General features: G+C 40.4%; 1 protein-coding gene and 1 pseudogene across 2 annotated transcripts in view; one reads left to right on the top strand and one right to left on the bottom strand.

The window, feature by feature from the left end:
- The window catches only part of AFF4 (ALF transcription elongation factor 4), an 86,934-nt gene that overhangs the window by 12,948 nt on the left and 48,128 nt on the right, over positions 1-25,858 (top strand). The window contains exons 2-6 of the mRNA XM_081092634.1: positions 14,281-14,372; positions 14,787-14,913; positions 17,267-18,061; positions 19,138-19,182; positions 23,238-23,324. Coding sequence (XP_080948760.1) covers positions 14,791-14,913; positions 17,267-18,061; positions 19,138-19,182; positions 23,238-23,324 — 1,050 coding nt within the window. The 5' untranslated portion in view covers positions 14,281-14,372; positions 14,787-14,790. The remainder of the gene's footprint in view (positions 1-14,280; positions 14,373-14,786; positions 14,914-17,266; positions 18,062-19,137; positions 19,183-23,237; positions 23,325-25,858) is intronic.
- On the bottom strand, positions 2,727-3,881 carry LOC308520118 (heterogeneous nuclear ribonucleoprotein A1-like; annotated as a pseudogene). Its single transcript has 3 exons — positions 3,547-3,881; positions 3,204-3,329; positions 2,727-3,121 (listed from the first exon to the last, which is right to left on the bottom strand). The product of its transcript is annotated as a heterogeneous nuclear ribonucleoprotein A1-like (transcript).

Raw genomic sequence — 25,858 nt, 5'->3', positions numbered from 1 at the left:
TCTGTGTATTATTTTCTAGCAAGTGCGATAATGTCTTCTTTCTAACCATGCTGTGAAATTCATTGTATAGATATGCAGTGCTGAACAAAACAAACACATTCCCTGATTATTGTTTAGTGAGAGAGGAAATATTAATGAACATAAAAATAAATATATACTTAATTGTGATCAAGTATTCTGAAGGAAAAGGGAATGTGTGCATCAATTTTCTGAAGCCGGAAAGAGCATCACAAGTTCAAGAAGCCCCCTAAAAGGCCCCTGGTGGGGAGCTGGGAGGGAAGAGTTGTAAGGTATAATTTGAATCTGATGAAATGGGCAGGAATCAGATCAGGTAGAAAGTCAGGTCAGGGCTCTGTAGCCATGTTAAGGACCTGAAGGTTTATCCTAAGGTAAGTGGAAAGCTTATTTAAAAATTTAAAGCAGGGGTTTGATGACATGATCTGGTTTGTGTTTTAAAGACATCACTTTGGCTGTAGTAAGAAATGTGGAGTAGAGAGAGACCAGGGGAACTAGGAGCCTTAATTAGAAGGCTGTAGCATTCCCAAGTTGGAGATAAAATGATGGCTTGTTTTGAACAATGGCTGTGGAGAAAGAAGTGAACAGATTAATTAAAAATATATGTTGGAGGCTGTAATTATGGATTGGATATGGAGAGAGGTTGAAGGGAGGATTCACCAAGAGCAGTTGCTTGGTAGGAGAGGATCACTGGATTAGGAGTTGGTAGAGGCAGGGGAAAACAGATCAAGAAATCAGTTTTTGGATGTAATAAGATTGAGATTCCTCAAAGAACATGATCAACGTCCTTAGATATGTGGTCTGTATCTCAGAAGAGAAAGATCTGATGTGGAGAATATTTAGGTATTTGGATTCTAGGCATATAGATGGTATTTCAAGCAATGAAATTGTGGGAGAGAATGTAGACTGAATCAGAATAAGACCCATGGCTGAGTACAGAGGAGCATTAACTTTTAAGAAGTCTGATACGTTGAAGGGGAGGAGCCAGAATTACTGGGAAAATTGGGAAGACCAGGGTTACAGAACTCAGAAGTACTGTATTAAGGAACTCAGTGGCTGAATGTGTTGAATGGTAGGTCAACTAAAATGATAGAATGTCTGTTGGCTTTAGCAACTCGCAAATCACTAGAGATCTTGGCAAAGGGGTGGAGTGTAGGAAGTTGAAAACAGTAGAGTGTTGAATAGTGATTGGATCCATTTTGGAAAACAGTTTGTCTATATCTACTAAAATTGAAGATGCTCCTACCCTGCAACCTAGCAATTCCATCTGTAGGTGTCTATTCTAGAAAAACTCTCACTCATTGGTACAAAGAGATATGTATAAAAGTGATCATTACAGCATTGTTTGTAGTAGCAGAGAAATGGGAAACTACCTAAATATCTATCTACTGGAGAATGGATAAGTTAATTGTGTGGATTCACAGTGAAAATAAATGAACATGAGTTAACCTCATAAGATAATGCTGAGAATTAAAAAGGCTCAGAATCTTTAGAGTATACCATTTTAGCAGTTGAAAAACATACAAAACAATTCAATGTCTTATTTAGGGATGCACATATATACAGTAAAAGGACAAAGATACTTATGGAAGGGTACACAGGAGACTTCCACTCTAATGGCAGTGCCATATTTTCTAAGATGGTTTGTGGGTAACTCAAGTGCTCACCATTTTGTTCCTTACACCTTTTTGGGGGGGACTTTTTATAAAATGAATGATTTCAGAGGAAGTGAAGAATCACCAAGAATCCTCTTGAGAAGCTTAGCCATGAACAAGAATAGAGAAGATAGCGTGAGTGGTAGCTGGTGAGAAATACAGGGTCAAGGCTTTCTTTTTAAAAAGAATATGTTTGAATGCTGATAGAAAGGATTCATTAGAGAGGCTGAAGTTGAAGTTGCTGGAGAGGAGTCAGTAAGGTCTAGGAAAAGAGCAAAATGGGCATACTTATTCTTTGATAGAAAAAGATACTTTTCTTTTATAATGAGGGGAAAGAAGAGAATGGATGCAGATGCTAGTGCTTTGAAAGTAGATGGTTGGTTGATGAGAGGATTTCTTTCTTTTTTTTAAAAGATACATTTATTCAATGTCATGATCAGACTATTATATTTAGTAGTCAACAGCACGGGTACAAAAAAAATCTACATTAAAAACCTTTGTTGGAATTCTTTTCACTTTCCACAGAACAGAAAGTAAAATAACCTGTTATACAGTTAGTCACAAATACAGTCCTCAAGTTTTTTTTTACACATTCACATGAGTATTACCTAAATCACTAGAGGCCTGGTGCATGAAATTCGTGCACTTGAGTGTGGGGGGAGTCCCTCAGCCTCACCTGCGCCCTCTTGCAGTCCAGTAGCCCTCAGGGAATGTCCAACTGACAGCTTAGGCCTGCTCCCCTGGGCATCCTTAGTGCTGCCACCGGCTCAGGGCTTCTGACTGAGTGGCGCTCCCCCTGTAGGAGTGTACTGACCACCAGGCGGCAGCTCCTGCATTGAGCATCTGCCCCCTGGTGGTCAGTGCGCATCATAGCAATTGGTCATTTCGTCCCTCAGTCAATTTGCATATTAGCCTTTTATTATATAGGATGTCTTTGTAGCAGCTAGATCCTGCCACCATTGTCCTAGGCTGAGTTCACAAATCTGTTGTAACCTGTAGCTTCCCTATCACTTTTCTGGCTTTCCTCTCCTGCTAAGCTTTGCTTCCTGGAAGTAATTAAAACCTCCTGCCACTGCCATATAGCTACTGCTGCTGCTGGAACAGCCATAGCCATCGTAGTTTTATGGTTTGGCAAAGTATTGGCCTCCACTACCATAGGGGCCAGAGCTTCTGCCTCCAAAGTTTACTCCTCTCATAGGTCCAAAATTTGTGATTGTTGTAATTGCCAAAATCATTGTAGCTTATGTCACCTCCAAAATTGCTTCCATCATTACCAAAACCATTGTAGCCATGCCCACTGCCACCATATCCACCACCACCATGGCTACTACCAAAGCCATCTTGACCACTGAAGTTTCCTCCATGATCAAAGTAGTCATTTCCACCAAAACCTCTTGCTTAAATAGGACTTTCCTTACTTCACAGTTGTGGCTATTCACAGTATGGTATTTCTTTTAAAAATATTAAATCTTTATTGTTGAAAGTATTACATATGTTCTCTTCCTCCCCACCCCCCGATACAGTATGGTATTTCTGAATGACAGTCTTGTCTACAGAGGCATGGTCATCAAAGATTACAAAAGCAAAGCCTCTCTTTTTTTGCCTCAATCAGTCATGATTTCAGCCACTTTGCTTTTCACATACTGTTCAAAATAATCTCTTAGGTCAGCGGTTCTCAACCTGTGGGTCGCGACCCCTTTGGCGGTCGAACGACCCTTTCACAGGGGTCACCTAAGACCATCCTGCATATCAGATATTTACATGATGATTCATAACAGTAGCAACATTACAGTTATGAAGTAGCAACAAAAATAATTTTATGGTTGGGTCACAACATGAGGAACTGTATTTAAAGGGCCAGAAGGTTGAGAACCACTGTCTTAGGTGATGTTCTTCAGTGTCTTCCTTATTACCACCGACAAGTCTTTTTCACGGTTAAGTGGGCACCATGTCTTTGAGAATCTTATTTTAAGACAGCCCTCTCTGGTTTCACAGCACTTCCATCCACTTTGTGTGGCCTTGCATTCATGGCTGCAGCCACCTCCTCCACAGTGGCACACGTGATAAACCCAAAGCCTCTGGAGTGCTTGGTGTTTGGGTCACTCATAACCACATAGTGAGTGTTCCCTCTTGCTCAAGATGGCTCCTCAGACTCCCATCTGTTGTTTCAAAGCTCAAACCTCTAATAAAGAGCTTCCCCAGCTGTTCCAGCTCTTTGGAAGAATGACTTAAACATGATGACTTTGGGAGGGGAGACTTCAACGTTGCTTACTTGGTGGTGTCCACCAGCAGAAAGAAATGATCTAACCAACATATCTCAATTTCTCTCTGATTTTTAGTCTTGTTTTTAATCTTTGTCTAGTAAGACAAGTCATTTTTGGAATGGAAATTAGGAGGCAGAGTCATAGACTCCATGAAATACTTGTGAGAAATAAGAAAAAGATAGTAAACTTTCTGGGAAACTTTGAGGGCCTAGTTGAGAGCGATTATGAAACATGATTATGAGAAATTGAAATAATATAAAGATGATGAAAAAAGCAAAAATAGTGTGGAATTACCTTTGCTTTCATGTTTCTTACTACATCATTTTAAATCTAAAGGCCATAGAAGTCTCATGACAAACTTTGGGGCAAAGGTCTTTCTGTGCAAAATCATGTATTGGGACCTGATGTTTCACTATTGGTTTTGATTTCCAGATGTACATTTTTGTTTCCCTGCCTTGTGACCTCTTCAGACTTTCTCATTGAAGAAAACCTTCTTAACAGGCTCTGAACACCACTTTAAACTGTTTTAAAATTTAAAATTACATGATTTTGTGTGTTTTTAGGAATTCTGTTCATCTCGATTATTTAACTTGTTGGTGTACAATTTTCTTTTTAATTGTATTCCCTTATAACCAATTTTATTTCTGTAAGGTTGGTAGTGTTGTTCCCAGTAATTTGAGCCTTCCTTGGTCATTGTAACTAAAGGTTTGTCAATTTTCTTGTCTTTTCTAAGAACCAATTTTTGGTTTTGTTTATTTTCTCTGTTATTTTTCTACTAGAGGTGCTGATCCCTCAGCCTGGCCTGTGCCCTCTCACAGTCTGGGACCCCTTGGGGGATGTCGGAGAATCAGTTTCCACCAATCCCTGCAGGCCAGGCTGAGGGATCCCACTGATGCACAAATTTGTGCACCAGGGCTCTAGTATGCATATCAGATCTTTGGTTAATCTCTTCCCGCCCTCCCCCTCCTCCCTTCCCTCTGAGATTCATCAGTCTGTTCCATGTTTCCATGTCTGTGCATTGAGCGTCTGTCCCCTGGTGGTCATTGCACATTATGGGTACTGGCCACTTGGCCAGTCGCTTAGGTTTTTATATAGATTCTCTTTTATTTATTTATTTCTATTTATTTTACTTATTTCTATTCTAATCTTTATTATTTCAAATCTTTCCCCTTGTTTAATATCAGTGTTTATACTAGTAGTTATACTAGAGGCCTGGTGCATGCATTCGTGTACCAGTGGGGTCCCTTGGCCTGGCCTGCGGGATCGGGCTGAAACTGCTCTCTGACATCCCCCAAGGGATCCCGGGTTGTGAGAGGGCACAGGCTAAGCTGAGGGACCCCACCGGTGCCTGATTGGGACTGAGGAGGGATGCAGGGGGTTGGCCAGCTGGGGAGGGACCATGGGAGGGCTCAAGGGCATGTCTGGCCCATTTCACTCAGTTCCGATCTGCTGGACCCCAGCAGCAAGCTAATCTACCGGTAGAAGCGTCTGCTCCCTGGTGGTCAGTGCACGTCATAGCTAGTGGTTGAGTGGCCTTAGCATATCATTAGCATATTACACTTTGGTTGAATGGCCGACTGGACACTTAGCATACTAGGCTTTTATTAATAGGAAGTTTTTCTTTACTGCTTTAATTGATCTGATAAGGTTTAGTATAGGGTTTTGTTTTTATTATTTGATAGGACTTTCTAATTTCCCTTGTGATTTTTTCTTTGATCAGTTGGTTATTTAGGAGTGTATAGTTTAATTTCCACATATTTGTGAATTTCCCAATTTTTCTTCTTTTCTAATTTTATCCCATTGTGATCTGAGAACATACTTTGTATGATTTCAATCCTTTTAAACTTACTTAGACTTGTTTTAGGGCCTAACAAATAATTTTTCCTGGAGAATGTTACACGTGCACTTGAGAAGAATGTATATTCCGCTGTTGATGAGTGGAGTGTTCTATACTTAACTGTTAGGTTTAGTTTATTATAGTGTTGTTCAAATTCATTGTATGAGATCCTGATAGACTCTAATATTTGTTCCATCCGTATCTTTTATCTTTTGAATAGCACCATATTATTTAAACTAGAGACCCGGTGCACAAAATCCGTGCACAGGTGCAGTCCCTAGGCCTGGCTGCCAATCAAAGCACGAGTGTCTGGCGTGGAAGGGCAGGTCCCAGCTGACCTCTGGGCCCCCAGGCCCCGCGCACCTCCCTCTGCCTGAGTCATGGCGCCCGAGTCCACACCTGGAGATGCGGTGAGCACGGCCAGACATTATGGGCCAGGGCGCAGTGTGGGCCTCTGGGCCACCCAGCAACACTGCATGGAAGCCGGGTGGGCAGTGCACTCTAGACTGGCTCCTACGCAAACCCACGGGGAGCCCAACCGGCGCCTGCTGTCCTGGCAGCTGCAGCCCGGCTCACCTGGAAGAGGCCATGCCGGTGCGGGGCGGGCTCCTCACGGGCCCCTGGCACCTGAACTTGGGAGCTTCCCCACTGCGCGAGCTCTGGTGTGCCAGGGAGAGTAGCAGGGGGAGTGAGAGCGAGCTCTGCAGACACCCCACCTTTCCACCACACTTCTGTCTCTGTCATCCGTGTCCCCAGGTAGCCGGCGAGAGGTCGCAGGCCCCTGCCTGGGCGCTGCAGGAGGTTGGTCGCCACCACACACCCCCAGATCCCCATCCCAGCCCAGGGCCCAACCCCAATTAGGCAATCAGGGCCTGCTGGCCAATGGTCACCATCTGTGGGGCGATTGGTTGGGGCTGGGCCCCCACCCGGCTCCCTCAGTGCCTGAGAGCTGGGTGGCAGCCCCACCCCCTGCTGCCACCGCTGGTTGCCATCTGTGGGGCCATCGATGGGGCAATTGGGCCCCCGCTCGCATCTGCCTTGGCCTGGCACCGCCTGCTCACCCACTTCACTGTCCCGCCACAGTCCTGCTGTCATCAGGGCCCATCAGGGCTGGCAGTGCCTCCACTGTCGTCCGCTGTCAGCTCTGCATCGCCGAAACCCGCCATGTTCTGCGCCGTCCCCGGTGGTCAGTGCACATCATAGCAAGCGGTCAAACTCCCGGTCGAAGGGACAGTTTTCATCTAAGGCTTTTATTGTGTAAGAGGAGGACGTGAGACCTCAGTTTTCTTTTCCCCGCAGTTGTTTCTGATAGGGAAACAGGTGGTTTAAGCAGAAAGTGGGGAGCATTACAGTTATTTAAGGGAATGTACTGGTGTGAAGCCCATCAGGAAGGTCAGGATGTAGAGGAAGAGTTAACAAATGATAGTAATCAAGGATCCTTTTCAGGTTGATAATATTCCGTTAAAAAAAACAGCTTGATTGAGATATAATTTGCAGCCCATAAAGTGCACTTGTTTTAAGTGTATAATTCAATGATTTTTAATCAGTTTATAGAGTAATGCAACTTAACACCACACTTTTAATTGTAGAACAGTTTCATCACCCCAAAATGATTTGTGCCCATTTGCAGTCATTTTGTTTTACACTTTAATCTTGTATACAGACACTCCTCGGGTTATGTTGGACTCGACGTATATCGTTTTGTGGTTGCGTCGCCATCTCCCATCCTATCTAATAAAAGAGAAACATGGTAATTGGCGTATGACCGCTACCCTTCCCATTGGCTAATCAGGGCGATATGCAAATTAACTGCCAGCCAAGATGGCGGCCGGCAGCCAGGCAGCTTAAACTGAACATGAGGCTTGCTTGCTTCAGTGACAGAGGACTCCAACATTCCCCACCTGCCCTGCAGGTGGCAGTTTGAGACATAGTTACAAAAATACAAGCTAAACAAAACCCCAGAAACCAGCTTTCAGCTAGCTGGGATCTCAGACCTGGAGTTGATACAGAGTTTCGATTGTAGAACCTAAACAAACCAGATACCTGCTCTCAGGAGCAGAGGCCTAAGAGCTGGAGCCTCAGAGCTAAAGCTGGCTCAGAATAAAAAGAAAAAAAAAAGAAAAGAAGGAGCAGTTGGGAGCTTCAGTCCCAGCCTGAAAACAGCCCTCAGCCCCTCACCCAGACTGGCCAGGCACCCCAGTGGGGACCCCCACCCTGAAGGGTGTGTGACCAGCTGCAAACAGCCATCGTCCCCTCATCCAGGCTGGCCAGGCACCCCAGTGGGGACCTCCACCCTGATCCGGGACACCCTTCAGGGCAAACCAGCCAGCCCCCACCCATGCACCAGGCCTCTATTCTATATAGTAAAAGGGTAATATGCCTCCCAGCACCGGGATCAGCGGAGCCGCGAGGTCTCCCGGCACCGGGATCAGCATGACAGGGGGCAGCGCCCAAACCCCCTGATCTCCCTGTGGCTCTGTGTGTGACAGGGGGCGGGGCCACAACCTCCCTGTTGGCCCTGCTCTGTTTGTGACAGGGGAAGGCGCCCCAACCCCCTGATTGGCCCTGCTCTGTGCCTGATAGGGGGGAGCTCCCCAACCTCCTGGTCGCCCTGCGGCTCTGTGTGTGACAGGGTGCGGTGCCCCAACCCCCCCACCCCACGGGCCCTGCTCTGTGTGTGACGGGGTAGAGCCATAACCTCCCCATCAGCCCTGCCCTGAGTGTGACAGTGGCGGTGCCCCAAACCCCTGATCGGCCCTGCTCTGTGGATGATAGAGGGCGGCGCCCCAACCCCCCCACCCCACGGGCCCTACTCTGTGTGTGATGGGGTAGAGCCATAACCTCCCCATCAGCCCTGCCCTGAGTGTGACAGTGGCGGCGCCCCAAGCCCCTGATGGGCCCTGCTCTGTGCGTGACAGGGGGGAGCTCCCCAACCCCCTGATTGACCCTGCTCTGTGCGTGACGGGGGGGGGGGGCTCCCCAACCCCCTGATTGACCCTGCTCTGTGCGTGACAGGGGGTGGCGCCGCAACCTCCCCATCCGCCCTGCTCTGTGCATGACAGGGGGCGGCACCCCAATTCCCCAATCGGCCCTGCTCTGAGCCCGACCAGGGGCTGCACCTAGGGATTAGGCCTGCCCTCTGCCACCTGGGAGCAGGCCTAAGCCAGCAGGCCGTTATCTCCCGAGGGGTCCCAGACTGCGAGAGGGCACAGGCCGGGCTGCGGGACCCCCCTTTCCCCCCGAGTGCACAAATTTTTGTGCATCGGGCCTCTAGTCTATATATATAAAAGGCTAATATGCTAAGTGTCTAACCGTCCGGGTAATGACATCATGTAGCAACGCCCGGCTTCCTCTCCCTAGTGAAGATCAGCCTCCTTGCAGTTTCTTCAGCCCAGGAAGATGACTTGCTTTATAGCCAGGTGGAAACATTTCACACTTTGTGCTTGTGTGACTTTTTTTTTCCCCACCTCAGGGAAGTTTTCTGATATTGTTTCTTCAAATAGGTTTTCTAACCCTTGTTCCTCTTTCTGTTGTTCTGGCTCCCCTATTATTCGTATATTGTTTCGTTTCATGTTGTCCCATAGCTCCCTTAGGCTCTTCTCCTGTTTTTTAATTTTTTTCTCCAATTGCAGTTCAGTTTGGGTGTGTTTTGCTTCCCTGTCTTCTAATTCACTAATTCGGTCCTCCGCTTCTCCTAGTCTACTGTTGAAACTTTCAATGGTGTTTTTTATTGCAGCTATATCACTCTTCATTTCTTCTTACATAATTTATTGATTTTTTCATCCATTTCTTTTTGATTCTTACATAAGTTGTTGATTTTTTCATCCATTTCTTCTTGATTCTTGCATAAGTTTTTGATTTTTCCATCTGGTTTATGCATTCTAAGACCCTTAATCTGAATTCTTTTTCTGTCATGTTGCATGCCTCTGTTTCACTTAGCTGCTTTTCTGGCGAGTCCTCCTTTTCTTTCCTTTGAGGGTTTCTTTGTCTACCCATGTTTGATCTCACCGACATATCTAGATGTTGAGTCATTCAGGGCTGCTCCTTGGGTGGCAGTGGCTCCTCGGGCTGTGGTTGCTCACCGGGCAGTTGTGGTAGCAGCTGCTCCTCAGTTGGCAGCAGCTCCTCTAGTGGGTGCTGTTCACAGCTGTGGTGGCTTCTCTGGCTGGTGGGGGGAGGCTTCACACACAGCTGCTGTTCCTCAGACAGAGGGTGTGCTGATCACGAGGCTGCGGTTCCTTGGATAGGGGCGGGCTACACACACAGCTGCTACTCCTTGAACTGGGGCTGACTGCTCACGTGGCTGCTGTTCCTTGAATGGGGGGCTGGCTGCACGCTGATGTTGTTCCTCTGATGTGGTGGGCTGCTTGTGGGGCTACTGCTCCTTGGACTTGGACAGGTTGATTGCAAGTCTGCTGCTCTTCGGACTGGGGTGGGCTGCTTGCGCGGCTGCTGCACTTTGGACAGGAGTGAGCTGCACGTGTGGCTGCTCCTCCTTGGACGGGGACGGGCCACTCACCCGGCTGCTGCTCGTCGGACAGGTGCAGGCTGTGTGTGGCTCTGCTCCTCGGACCGGTGAGTGCTATGCAGGGCTGCCGCTCCTCTGACGTGGGCGGTCTGCTCGTGTGGCTGCTGCTCCTCGGACCGGGGTGGGCTGCTGCTGCTCCTCGAATGGGGACCAGCTGCTTGCAGAACTGCTGCTCCTCAGATGGGGGGCAGGCTGCTCACACAGCTGCTGTTCCTCGGATTGGGCAGGCTGCTCGTGCGGCTGCTGCTGCTTAGACGAGGGCAAGATGCTTGCGCAGCTGCTGCTCCTCGGACTAGTGCAGGGTGCAGGCTGTGCACAGCTGCTGCTCCTCGGATGGGGGCGGGCTGTGCAGGGCTGCTGCTCCTCAGATGTAGGTAGACTGCTCGTGTGACTGCTGCTTCTCGGACAGGTCGGACTGCTTACGTGGTTGTTGCTCCTCGGATGGGGAAGCTGGCCGTTCACACAGCTGCTGCTCCTTGGACAGGGGCAGGCCACATGAGGCTGCTGCTCTTAGGCCTGAGGCAGGCTGCTCACGGGGCTGATGCTCCTTGGACAAGAGCCTGCTGCTCACGTGTCTGTTTTCTAGGGGAATTCTGCCCTTCTCAGCTGCAAACTGTCTCACCAGCTGAGTATACTTTACCAACTCGGGGTGGGTGTTACTAGTTTCAGCTGCTCATTCTATTTGCTCCGGGACAAGCCTTGGGATGCGTCTGCCTATTCCACCGCCATCTTGAGTTCGAACATTTCACACTTTAACCAAATGTCTATGAAGCATTTTCCCGTGCTTCATCTCATTTGATCCTCACAGAAGTCCTGGAGTAGATAGATAGGAGACTCAGTGGAATCCTATTTTCTTTTCATTAGCCAGAAAACGGAGATTTAGAAAGCTTAGAAACTTGACCCAACTGAAAAGAAGTAAGAAATGGTGGACCTTGAAAATGACTTCAGGTTTTCTCACTGTGCAGTATATAGTCAAACTGCTGCAGTTAAATATTTTACCCTTTGTTCTCCCTGCATGATTTACAATAATAACCTGCTTCTTGTTGATATTTACTGCTGTGTTGCTGACAATTACCTGAAAGAGAAGTTGGGGTGCTTCACTGGGTTGGAAAAAGTTTGGCTACATCAGAAAGCAGGTCTAATTAAGCAAGTTTATTCTCTATCTATAAAAGGCTAAGTTGACTCACGCATGCACAATACATATAAAGCTCTTGCTGGTGCCAGTTGCACACGTGTATTTCGATCTGTCATTGTTGATCGTGAATTTGGTTGACACTTCTATTATAGAAAAAGGGCGAATAGTGATATTAAAATATTTCTTCTAATTAGTTTCCTTTCAATGTGCACGAATTCGTGCACTGGGCCACTAGTGTTATATAACCAGAAATAAAAGTCAGTTATCCTTAATTGTCCCATTTTCTAAATTGGAACATCGACTATTTATAATTCAATTGAAGTTTAGAACTTACATTACTTTGTTATGATATTTAAGAAGTTAATTAAGAGAGAATTGCCTGTGTTGGTTTTTGATTACTAGATGTTTTATGTTTGAGAATTTTTACTAGCAAGGTTGTCACTCTCCATGTAGCTTATCAAATAGTCCTTGCTTATAACTAAACCACCTGAATTACCTTTGATTTGAGGAGGTCCAGATCGAAATCTCGAACACAGAGGTGGTAGATCCACATTAGGAATAGCATACCCTTTATCAGGGGCATCTGTTTGTAGTGCTGCAAATACTGAAAATTTCTGTAGTATTTTCCAGCTTCACTGAAACAGAACCATCTGCAGTACTAACTGAACTCATGTTGACAGTTGTGGTTCTCAATTCGCCTAGTTCTCTTCCATCAGGATGAGAATTCTCTTTTAAAAATCTGATGTAATACTCCAGAGGTTCCACAGTTCTGAACCCAGCAATCTTCCCACCTGCGTGCCTGTGCCTGACAAGTTTTCTTTTAAAAATTCTTTTATCTAGAAGTCCCATAGGTTTTGTTGTGATATAGCAATTTGCTAATTAAAAAACAACAACAATTCTATTTTAGTACAATAGTTGGCATGTATCCTGAGGGATATGCGATAAAATAGTTTTTGTACTGCAAAGATATATTTTAAATTAACTCATTTAAATTTTATGTTACTTTTAGGAGAGCTCAGATTACTGGAATGATTGCTTTTGGAAAACTTTATTTTACCTTAGGCAGAGATATTGATGTGAAAATACAGGAGAGAAAAAATGGAGGCTATAAATTAGATGTGAAAATAAGTCAAATCAGAAAAAAAAATAGAAAAGAAGAACTACAACTGGGATATTAGTTCTTTTAAATATTTTTTAAAAATATGTATTTTTATTGATTTCAGAGAGTTAAGGGAGAGGGAGAGAGAGAGAAACATCAGTGATGAGAGAATCATTGATTGATTGCCTCCTGCATGCCCCACACTGGGGATTGAACCATAGCCTCCTGGTTCTTAGGTCAGTGCTCAGCCACTGAGCCACACCGGCTGGGCAGTTCTGAGCTTCATGGCATTTTGTTAAAAGAGGAAATATTCAGTTGGATGACTTTCATTGTTTAAGAAAAGAAAAAAAAGACTTTTTTAACTATAGGAGGGATTTTATTTAGGAAATCGTACCCATTTTTGCCATAAATGTACAAGTATTTCTTGCATGATTATTTCAGTGCTGTTGAATACATAAAATTAAATCATAGTTTAAAGAAAGCATTTCTGTTCTCTGATCTTTCAGGAATTGAATTTATAAAATGTAAGGAAATCATTAGTTAACATGCCCCTTAAATTCTCAGATACAGATAACTTTGTATGTTCCAGCACCATAGGTTAAGAGGTCTACTAGTATTTGAAACTTGATTGTTAGTGATATACAATTATTAGTTGTTTCAAGTGAGCTGGAGGATAATATATGGTCTTTGGTTTTATTCTCTGAATACTGAAGTGTAGATGTTGCATGGTATTTATCATACACTTTTTGTGGTTCTGTATGGTGCTAAATACTAGGGAGACCGAACAAAGCACACACTATTTCCATACCTCGAAAAACTTATATTCTTTTCTAAGTTTATTAGAAAATTGTACAAATAAGAAACAACTTAAATATACATTTGGAACACTTAGAATACTTTTAAAAATATTAAATGTAAGGTACTAATTATGCAAATCAGAAAGGTTTATCTTTGAATATTGTATTGTTCTAACCAAGTCCTCAAGAGTATGTCCATTCTAATTTTACAATTAAATTTCCCCCAATCTTTATGGACTTTAATTTTCCGATTAGGTTTGATTTATAAATCATAAGTCTAAAAATCCTGCACATAGTATAACTTGATTTTTACCTTTGGCTTCCAACAGGACTTTTTTTTTTTTTTTTTAATCAAAACCAGGACAGCCCTAGCTGATTTGACTCAGTGCATAGCACGTTGGTCTGTGGAGTGAAGGGTCCTAGGTTCGATACCAGTCAGTGCTGCACATGCCTGGGTTTCAGGCTTGATCCCCAGTAGGGGACATGCAGGAGGCAGCCAGTCAAGTGATTCTCTCTCATCATTGATGTTTCTTTCTCTCTCTCCCTCTCCCTTCCTCTCTGAAATCAATAAAAATTAAAAAATAAGTAAAACTAGGACAGGTGGTTTAATCTAACTCCAGGGAAGAGTGTTGCAGAGTCCCTGGTAATTCCTTGTCCCAGGGTTTGAAAACCTTTTTCATTATCTATTTAACCAAAATCCCTGCTGCTATAAATAAACTATTTTCCTTAGTCTATTCTTAGTGAAAAGACACCGTACTGTCATGATTATAGAAATGACACCCTTGTTTTTCCCTTCATCATAAAAGTCTTTTTCTTTTCCAACACAATTTCAACTACTGTTACTAACCCAAGTTAATTTTAGATTCTATTGCTGAAAGCCTCAGTTTTGCCATTTATTGAGGTGTTAATTGAAATATTAATGTATTTAGAGCAGAAATGTCGTTTTTTAGGGAATCTAGAGCAACAGCAAAGCTGAGGTCAAACTGCCATAAGGATGGACACCAAGGAAGCTGTGTTTGGGACAAAAAGAAATCAAGATAAGGTAGATGTAAAGTAGAGACAAGCACTGGACCTTGGGGAGAGAGGGTGGTAGGTGGGAGTGGGTTGTATGCCTCTAATGACAGAATAGTTAAGAGTTCTGAAGAGGAAGCCATGGAAGGCTTATAGGAAACATTAAGGATTTGGGTTTAAGTATTACCTTCCCTCTGAATGTGTAAGTTTTAGCTGACTTTTAGCTAGCAGAATACTTTAAAAGTTGATAAGGTTAAGTGTTTCAATGGGGTGGTATTAATTGATAAAATCATTGCCAAAACCCAGCTTCAGCACTAATGCCTATTATTATTTGGAAGGTGAAAGGGAATCTACGTTTGAAGCATTAAACTGACAAAATCAGTAGAGAAGTTTTAATTTTTCCTTTTCCTTTTTGTGATATAAAGATTGTGTTTTTTCCCCATAGCAACATGAACCGTGAAGACCGAAATGTGCTGCGTATGAAAGAACGGGAAAGGCGGAATCAGGAAATTCAGCAGGGTGAAGACGCCTTCCCACCTAGCTCTCCTCTCTTTGCTGAGCCATACAAAGTTGTAAGTTGTCCTTCTCTGAATGTTTTCCCCCCAATACTATGACATTTTAAAAAATTTATTATTATTTTTTAATCAGAGAGGAAGGGAGAGGGAGAGAGAGAGAAAAACATCAATGATGAGAGAATCATTGATCGGCTGCCTCCTGCATGCTCCCCACTGAGGATCAAGCCCGCAACCTGGGCATGTGCCCTTGACTGGAATTGAACCTGGGATCTTTCAGTCTGCAGGCTGATGCTCTATTCACTGAGCCAAACCGGCTAGGGTGATACTATGACATTTTTGTTTTTAAAATGTTTAAGCTTGAATTTTTGTATTAGGTAAGAGTTACCATGTATACCATTTCCTCTGAGTGGAATGTAATTTGTTGGGGTACTTTTATTGGAGTATAACATGCATACAGAAAAGTATACAAATTGTGTTACAGCTAAAAGAATTTTCATAGCATGAACAACCTAATAATAATCACTATCTAGATCAATAAATGGAGTATTATGAGGGCCCTAAAGTCATTGTCATTGCCCATCTCCCCCCCAATTGCTATCCTATAATTTTGAAAATGTGATCTGGATTAGCTCAAACATTCATGTCTGTATTCCTGGCTCTACTACTAACTTTGGGCAGGTGTTTCACCTTTTTAAGCCTTAAATTAAGTTAAAATTTTGTGAATCAATCTTCATTGTCTGCTGTTTCCTAGGTTCTTTGGGTATAACATCAATCAAAATGAGTATATTTCATAGATTCTTTGTTTCTGCCTATTCCGTTACTTGGTTAACTAAGTTTCAGTGACTTATTAGTATGTTTGAATAAATGTATTTTCAGTATCAATCTGTTTCTTTTGCTATTGTCACATACTAAATTCTCTGATTCTTTCTAATGTATTAATGCTTAATTAACAATATCAGATTTAGAGTAAAGCATATTGTCAGAGTTGTTCAATAAATGGAACCAATTGCTATTTTTATAACTACCATTGTGTTTGATTTGGGATGACATAAAACACTGAATGGTACCACTTCTGATGACTCTAATGTAGCTGTAGTGGCCACTAATATTTGATTTGGCTTTGGGTTTCATTTGAACTATTTTTACATTTTAATGACATATTTTATATAATAGCTATAATACAATGTATAGCAGCAGAAATGACCATTATTGTCATAGTATGAGATTGAGAAGTATGTTAGACTTTTTTCTGATGAAATATAAATGTAACAGCAAAAAATAAAAATAAACAAATAAATAAATAAATAAATGTAACAGCATATCCTGGATTTACCCTTAGAACATTTAATGTTTATGGAAATTATATGAGATCTATAAAAGCCATGCATTCAGAGCTTTTAAGGATTTTCTAATAAAGGCAGTTACACTGACATGATTTATATGAGTATAACACAAAACCTGAGATTTGAATTAGTAATGAAAATCATACTACCATTTATTTTGTAATTACGCTATAATGAATTGGAGTTTATTTCTAATCTTGATATTGTCTATAAGTTGCTGTATATTTAACTCTCTTGTTTAGTAGGGACCATACTGATTTTCAAAGATTTGAAGTCCTTATTGATTCATGCCAACCACAAAATAAAATACTAGTGATGTAATTGGTAGACTTTCTTTTTTCCATGTGTATGAATGTGAAAGAGTCCTAAAGCTTGGATATATCTTGGACTTTCTTATTATCCAAGAATAATTCTTGAAGTTTAAAGTATGTACTATTGACTTCAAATAGTGGAGCATTTATTGGTCAGAATTAGTAGTTAGGATTTAAAACTTACTTATTTATTCATTTAAATTCAATTTATTGGGGAGAATTTAAAACTTTTACCAGTGGATTTTCTATGCTTAATTTGTTGCTGGTACTTTTCTTAATTTGATGAGTCAAAGTAACAGAGGAATTAAAATTTAAAAAACAGTAGTTGGGTATAACTTGTTTCACTGAATTTTTGAATTATTAGGAATATAATGTTTTTCTAGACTGCCAGTGTATGACTAATCTGATGACCTGGAATTTAATTACATAAAGGCAGATTACTTTTCCTGTTCTTGAAAAAATTTTCAGTACTGTGTCAGTATATTTATTGGTGAAACTTGTATTTTTCCCCTCCTTGAACCTATTATATATACTTCTCAGTGTCCTATAGAATATATTAGTGTTTTAGCATGAATGTTTTTCACTTTCAGTGCATTGTTTTCACTTAAAAGTTATATATTTGGAGTTTGCTTTGAGTTGTTAACCTTAAGATATGATGAAAGACCCTTTCCATTTGAAGTTTGGAAAGTCACTTTAGAAGCATCTCTTATTTCAAGTTATGCTAATTGTATAATTATATTTTACATTTCTTTGTAGACTAGTAAAGAAGATAAGCTATCAAGTCGTATTCAGAGTATGCTTGGAAACTACGATGAAATGAAGGATTTCATAGGAGACAGATCTATACCAAAGCTTGTTGCAATTCCCAAGCCTGCAGCACCACCGACAGCAGATGAAAAATCTAACCCAAATTTCTTTGAACAGAGACATGGGAGCTCTCATCAGAGTAGCAAATGGACTCCTGTAGGACCTGCACCCAGCACTTCTCAGTCTCAGAAACGGTCCTCAGGCTTACAGAGTGGACACAGTAGCCAGCGGACCAGTGCAGGTGGCAGTGGTGGCACTAATAGTAGTAGCCAGCGGCATGACCGTGATTCATATAGCAGTAGTGGGAGCAGTAGCCGGAAAAAAGGCCAGCATGGATCAGAACACTCCAAATCACGCTCTTCCAGCCCTGGAAAACCCCAGGCTGTTTCTTCATTAAGCTCCAGTCATTCCAGGTCTCACGGGAATGATCACCATAGCAAGGAACATCAGCGTTCCAAATCACCTCGGGACCCTGATGCAAACTGGGATTCTCCTTCCCGTGTACCTTTTTCAAGTGGGCAGCACTCAAATCAGTCTTTCCCACCTTCATTGATGTCAAAGTCCAGTTCAATGTTACAGAAACCCACTGCCTATGTACGACCTATGGACGGACAGGAGTCCATGGAACCAAAGCTGTCCTCTGAGCACTACAGCAGTCAATCCCATGGCAACAGCATGGCTGAATTGAAGTCTAGCAGCAAAGCACATCTCACCAAGCTGAAAATACCTTCCCAACCACTGGATGTAAGTCACACATTTAGAGCTTTTAACATTGTGACTTTGTGAAACAGTTTACCATGACATTATGGTTGAACTTGAACTGTTTCTTTGTTTTAATAGTAAGGAATGTAAAAGTTTAAAAGAAGACTTGATTGACTTCCAAGTAGATCCATAGAGCTGTTAGCTTCGCCCTCTTGTGCAGTAGAGAAAATATCATTCATGTTTCAAACATTAAAATGATGAGTTGGTTATAGAATAAAAGTATGATCTATGAATATTTTAGATTTCCTACTGGCCAGGTGGCCTGGTTGGTTAGAGTATCTTCCCATACACCAAAAGGTTGTGAGTTCCATTCCTGGTCAGGGCACATACCTAAATTGGAGGTTCTATCCTTGATCGGGGCACACAAATCTCTCTCACATTGATGTTTCTCTCTCTTTCTCCCCCTCTCCCCCTATTCTCCCTTCTCTCTCCCTCTCTTCCTTTCTCTCTCTCTTCTCTCCCTCAAATCAATAAACATATCCTTGTGTGAGGATAAAAAAGAAAGAAAAATAAAGATAATGTTTGTATCTAAAAATGACAGCTCATAGCTTAAAACAGTGGGGTGGGGGTCAGGTATAGGTAAAATGCTATGTCGAGAACATTCAAAAATTTTTCCTGTAGCCTTAAAAAATTCATTGTTCTTGACAGTTGCCATTCTAATTACTCCTCTGGAGAGAAAAAAAGTGGTAATTTGTTCTTTCTTCAAACAATATGATCCTTAGAGTTTTAAATTTTTTTGGCAAATTGTTTATCTGAAAAATTACATTTAAAAATAATTTCTAATCTAAGTATGAGAAAGATATTCTAAAGTTTTTGAAAAATAAAATGTTTTTAAAGTCATGTACAGTTTGGTGATTAAGATATTTTTAGTTTTTGAGAAATTTTGTATTTAAGAAAAGTAGTCCAAGTATTCTAATAAGTGTTCTGATGTGGAGTAGAGGGAGCATAAGTACTTCTTTAAGGTTTGTTTCTAATAATGTTATTGAATTTGTACAATAAATGATAAAATTCTAATAGTAAATGACTTCAAATCTAATGTGTATTTCTTCTTTCCTAAGGCATCTGCTTCTGGTGATGTGAGCTGTGTGGATGAAATTCTTAAAGTAAGTTGTATGTTTTCTTTTTAATAGGCTCAGCTCTCTTATTACGCTCTGCCACTCTCCTACCCTATTTACCCCTCTATTTCACAAAGGATCTGAAGCAACAGATTGCACGTGTGTGATTTGATTATGTCCATAAAAAATAATTGACTCTATTTATTATGCTTATATTCATACTTAGGTTCTAAATCACTTGGTTTGTTTACTATTTGTCCTCAAAGAGCAATTTTTGTTTTTAAGTAAAACAAATTTCGGTCTTAACTGTTGGCCTTAAAAAGAGGAAGGAACCAAATATAACTGTACTTTTTTGGTTTATCTGTTAATAATTTGAAGTACTAAAAAAACTCGATAGTTATCAGTCAAACCATCACATTGAAAATAGCTTGCTTTGTAATTCATCTGTACACACTGATCAAATCCTACACTGAGAGACCTCCTCTGAATACTGCATATTTTGAGTGTTTAATAGAATGTTTAAAAGTGACATATGACCAAAAACTATATTTCTCCATGGAGAAAAGAAAAAGAGGAAGTCCAGTGATGTATCTCAGTATCATGGTATATTTTGTATATAAATATTTGAATTTTTTGACAAGCTGGTCACCTGAATAATTACATTTAAAAATTATTTCTAACCTAAGTATCAGAAAGATATTTTAAAGCTTTTGAAAAATATAAAGTTATTTGTCACTCATACTTATGAGTGACAAAATGACTGCTTTTGACTCAGTAGAGAAAAACCGTCAGAATCATATTACTTGTACTTTTTGCAAAAGCTCCTAAATTTTTATGTCTATAGTAGCATTTCAGTATGGATACTTTTGAAAGATTACTTGCATTGGTCACTTTCACTTTATTCCCTCTTTCTTTCCTTTAGTCCACTATAATCTCTCTTTTATCTCTATCATTTTGCTGAATCTGTTCTGTAATGTCATTGGGGACTTCATTTGAGTTCTCTGCTCTTTCAGCTGTTGTAAAGAATTTTTATTTATTTTTATTTTTATTTTTATTTTTTTAAATATATTTTATTGATTTTTCACAGAGAGGAAGAGAGAGAGACAGAGAGTTAGAAACATCGATGAGAGAGAAACATCGATCAGCTGCCTCCTGCACATCCCCCATTGGGAAAGTGCCCACAACCCAGGTACATGCCCTCGACCGGAATCGAACCCGGGACCTTTCAGTCCGCAGGCCGACGCTCTATCCACTGAGCCAAACCGGTTTCGGCAAGAATTTTTATTTTTTTCTTCTTTGGCTGTTGTTATGCTTCATTGTTTTTATTTCCCATACACTTTTCTTGTCTCTCATTCTCTGCCTTTGGGGAACCCTGTGTCCTCTCGTACCTTTTAAGTATGGGTGCATTTTCTAGCCTCTCCTCTTCATTTTGCTCATTTAGTTGTCCTTTTCTCCCTTTTTTTGGCTTTATATATTAGACAGCTATTCAGTCTTTCTCTTCTGCGTTGGTCTCCTTTAGGTTTTGGTTTATGTTTCTTAATTGTTTTTTTTAGCGGGTTCTCCATTTAGATTTCTCCCTGCTTCAGATGCAACATGTCTAAATTTATTAGATTTCCTTCCATTAATAGTACCACCATTCTCCCATGCTTATAAGTATAGCATTCTAATAACCTCTCATTTCTTTCTCTCATGTTCTATTTAATCACAAACTACATGTAGACTTTGAAAATTCATTGAAAATGTTCATTTCCTTTATTTCCATTTCTGCCACCTTGAGCTTCAATAATTGCAATGTACAGTCCTCACTCTGCCTTTCTGCCTTTAGTCTCCCTGCTCATCTGTCTTCTGTATTGCTACCAGGTTCTTTGCCTCAATCCTTTTATCTTCATAAATTAATATACTTCCTAGAAATTTTCAGTGGCTCTCTAAGGCCCATACAAAGAATAGTGCCCAAATTTAACATTCCAGACCTTCCATAGGCCAGTCCTAACCTCTCCCCCTACAGATTAACCAAACTGTTTTCCCTAAGCCATACATGTTCTCTTTCTTTTACCTTTTTTAAAGAAAACTTTCATGGAATGTGTCTCTCCTTCCTCTTAAGTTATATATAGATTCTTGTTTTTTATTAGAATCCTAATGAAATTCTTCTTCCCCCTTTATCAGACCAACAGAGACCACAGTAATAAGCTTTTTCCTTTGCTTCTCACATAGCGTTCATTTTTCAGTTGCCAAAGTCTAAGGGAGCATATATCCTTTCCCCAAATCCTCAAAAATATATGGCATTCTAATACCTAGAAGAAATCTTAGATATTTTATATTTAATTATTCCTTTCATATTATTGACAATTCATTCTGCATTTTTATATATTCAGGGTGGCATATGGCCTTGGGTGTAATAAGTGCTCAGTCATTTGATGGTGGATTTTCTATTGAGGATATTTTGGTAGTTGAGGTGTAAAATACCAACACTGAAAACCTGGGGTATATGATTTTCTGTTTTCTTTCCCCTTCCCTATGTGCAGTGGGCAAGGAACTTCAGGTCTGAATTTCCTTCATGTTTTCTTGATATTTGTAGTCATGCTGTTTGTTTCTAGGAACAAACTTAAAGAAAAAAAATGTAATCTAAAAGCAATATGTGTTCACTATAAAAAAAGGATTTATTAATTCAAGTCTTACTGATTGAACACCTACTATGTATCAAACACTGGGGATACAGTGGTGATAATAATGATACTGTTGCATCCTTTGAGCTGACATTCTAGAGTAGGATGTAAGAAATCAATTATATAATATTTCAGTAAGTGAAATGCTATTAAAAAATAAAGCATTGTAAGAAGGTAAAGAGCAATTACAGGGCAGGTGGTGATTCTAGAGGTTCAAGTAGTGAAGACTGTATCAAATTCCCTTGTCTTTTGTCCCTTCTGTCATTCTGTTGTCCTAAGGTAGCTATTGTTAACTATCTTCCAGAGATTTTTTTCATATATAAACATTTAATAGGACATAGACTATGATTTGTGTTTGTTACTTAGAAATATACTGTGGACATCATTTCATGTCAGTACTTAAATTTCTCATTTTACTGTCTGCTTGGTGTTCCATTGTATTGATATCTGGTAATTTATTTAATTATTCCTGTGTTATTGGACATTTAGGTTGCTTCCATTTTTTTAGTGTGAGCTGCTTGAACATGTGTCTTTACATAACTATGTGGGTATAAGCTATAAGGTAAATTCTTAAAACTTATACCACCTTTATATTTTCTCTGTATAGCTGATGGTTTAGTTTGAGCTAAATGCCAGAATAAAACACTCCCTCCTTATTCCATGTCTGATTCCTCTCTCTCCCCTGGTCCCCTAACATTCACATTGTGATCTTATCCAAACCTCCACTTGGACATACTTGGCATATGATTAGACAGCAGGTATTGAACAAAATCAGACTTATGGCCTTGCTTGTTTGTCTTCTTGCTCATGTGCTTTTGATATCTCTTTTCTGATTTTCCTGACCAATATTTCCTATCAATGAATAGGCTCTGTGGCCAGACATCCTAGGATGAAATTCTGTGTTCATTACTTACTAAATGTGTGATCTTGAATAAATAACTTAATCTTTGTACTTCAATTTCATCCTACATAGACTTAGGATAATAATGGTATCTACCTCATAATGTGATTGTGAGCACTATATGAGTAATAGACATGTAAAACACTTAGCAAAATGTCTGGCTCATTACAGGTACACAATGTTAGCCACTTTTATTATTATCCCCTTCCTCCCACTCCCACAGCAAGCTCTTCCTCAGCAGCATTTTACTTGTGTGCCTTGCATTTGACTACAGGGCTAATTTCTGTAACTATTCACAAGGTTATATCATCTTAATTCCAAGCTCCTTGACGCCAGAGAGTGTATATTATTTATTTTCATATTACCTACCTGATAGTGCCTTGCACACAGTTGTGCTTAATTAATATTTATTGATTAAATATGTATACCTTTGGAGGAACAATCATGAAACCAGCATTTTATAATACAGATCTGGATTTTAGCTGTGTAATTTTTATCCTTGACCTGGTTGAAAACAAACTGTAATAATTACATTTCAGGAGATGACGCATTCATGGCCTCCCCCTCTAACGGCTATTCATACACCATGCAAAACAGAACCTTCCAAATTTCCTTTTCCAACTAAGGTAAGTAAATAAAATGTATCTTTGATACTGTAAGAAAACTCTAAATGGCTTGACTAAAATCATATGAATTCAAAATTGTCTTGCCATTCCCATTCTAGTGGGAGTCAGACAATAAACGAGAATAAACAGATAAGTTCAGCTAGTGATAACTGCTATGAAGAAATAAAACCAGACAGTAGAATCAAGAGTGATTTAAATTGAGAGGTACTTGAAAGGCTTTGAAGGCAATATGAGGAAAACACTATGAAGTTTGTTGGCAAACTCTTTTGGTATTCTAGGCTACAGGCGGTAAGGTCTTCTTAAACTATTGTCTGAGAAACTCCTTTCCATACGACATAGAAACCATATTTATGTTGTATGGAAAAAGGCTCCTCAGACAAAAATCCCAAGCTCAACTAAAATCTAACTTATACAAATTATACAAGAATACATTCTCCTAGTATAGTTTCATTAGGACTTCTAATAATAGCCTTCCTCAGTTCTGCCTCCTCCATCTCATTCGAGCTCCTTTCATACATAGCTTTGTAAGACTTTTCATATGCATTCACATGCATATTAGTAATCATATTACATATAAGCATTTTCTCATTATTTCTTTACAGAATTACTGCTTTGTATTTTTAATCACTCAGAAATAGGTCTTAGAGACTTTTCCTTGTTATTACACATATGTATTATCTATAGATTATAAATAGATAATATGTTACATATAGATGTATTTCACTTTTTAAAATTGCATCCATAGTGTAAATGTACCTTATTATTTAGCCATTTCCCTTTATTTAAGTTGTTGGCAAGTTTTCATTTCTATAAACATTGCTATTGTGCAGCGGTTCTCAACCTGTGGGTCGCGACCCCTTTGGCGGTCGAAAGACCCTTTCACAGGGGTCGCCTAAGACCATCCTGCATATCAGATATTTACATTACGATTCATAACAGTAGCAACATTACAGTTATGAAGTAGTAACGAAAATAATTTTATGGTTGGGTCACAACATGAGGAACTGTATTTAAAGGTCCAGAAGGTTGAGAACCACTGCTATAGTGGATATCTTTGTGCATGCAAGTTTCTTTTGGATAAAAAGCAAGAAGTAGAATTACTGAGTATTGAAAGTATATGATTAATATATACTCTCAAATTCCCTCTGAAGTAATTGTATCAGTCAGTGCTCCCACTTATATTCCCTATTTTTCCTCATATGCACACTCCCATTTGTTACTTTAACCACCAGTCTTTTGGGTAAAAAATGACATTCCGTTTCCTAGATTGCTAGTAAAGTTCATCTTTATAAATTTGTCATCCATTTGATTTCTGTATGGATGAATTTGCCCACATCCTCTACCCTTAGGGTTGCATCTTTCACCTATGAGTTTTAGGAGTATTTCTTTTTTTATTTTATGTTGTTTTGTTTGAATTATGGAATCTAATATTTCCTTTTACTACATGTTGCAGATATATTTCCCAGAGTCCTTTTAAGTTTTATGGTCTAGAAGTTTTAATTTTGATGAATAAATATACCTTTCTTATAGCTTTTGCTTGTTAATGTCTTTTTAAAGAACACTATTCATTCCCTAGAATTATAAATATATCCTCTTATTTTTCTTTTAATGTGATTGCAATTTTGTTTTCTATGTTTATATTTAGCCCAGTTTATTTTTGTGAATGATGTTACATAGAGATATAACTTTCTGCCCATATATGTGCCATACCACTCTTTTTTTTTTTTTAATCTTCACTCGAGGATATTTTTCCCATTGATTTCTAGAGAGAGTGTAAGGGAGCGAAGAGAGGGAGAGAGAGAGAGAGAGAGAGAGAGAGAGAGAGAGAGAGAGAGAGAGAAACATTGATGTGAGACAGACACATAGATTGGTTTTTTCCCACACATGCCTCTCCTGGGGCTAGGGAATCTTGACTGGGAATCTAACCCACAATCCTTGGGTCTGAGAGCTGACATTCTAACCACTGAATGTCAGGGCACTCTTTTTTTTTTCTTTGATAATCCTCACCGGAGGATATTTTCCCATTGATCTTTTAGAGAGAGTGGGAGAGGGAAAGACCGGAGAGAAACATCGATGTGAGAGAAACATTGATTGGTTGCCTCGTGCATGTGCCCGGGTCAGGGAGGAGTCTGCAACCGTGGTATGTGCCCTGGACTGAAATTGAACCTGGGACCCTTTGGTCCGCAGGCCATTGCTGTATTCACTGAGCAAAACTGGCTAGAGCCAGGGCACTCTTTTTCCTTTTCCTTTTTTTTTTTTTTTTTAAGAAAGGTTTCTCTCTCTCTCTCTCTCTCTCTCTCTCTCTCTTTCTGTACACACACACACACACACACACACACATATATCTGTGTGTACATATATATTTATTGATTGATTTCAGAGATAAAAGGAGAGTGAGAGAGAGATAGAAACATCAATGATGAGAGCGAATCATTTATTGGCTGCCTTCTGCATGCCTCTCACCAGGGACTAAGCCCGCAACCTGGCCATGTGCCCTTGACTGGAATCCTTCAGTCCACAGACTGATGCTCTCT

Source organism: Myotis nattereri (genome assembly GCF_964212035.1).
Source record: "Myotis nattereri genome assembly, chromosome: 5".
In the NCBI taxonomy this organism is placed as follows: Eukaryota; Metazoa; Chordata; class Mammalia; order Chiroptera; family Vespertilionidae; genus Myotis; species Myotis nattereri.
The sequence above is the reverse complement of the archived record's forward strand: the minus strand, read 5'-3'. Positions and strand labels throughout refer to the sequence as shown.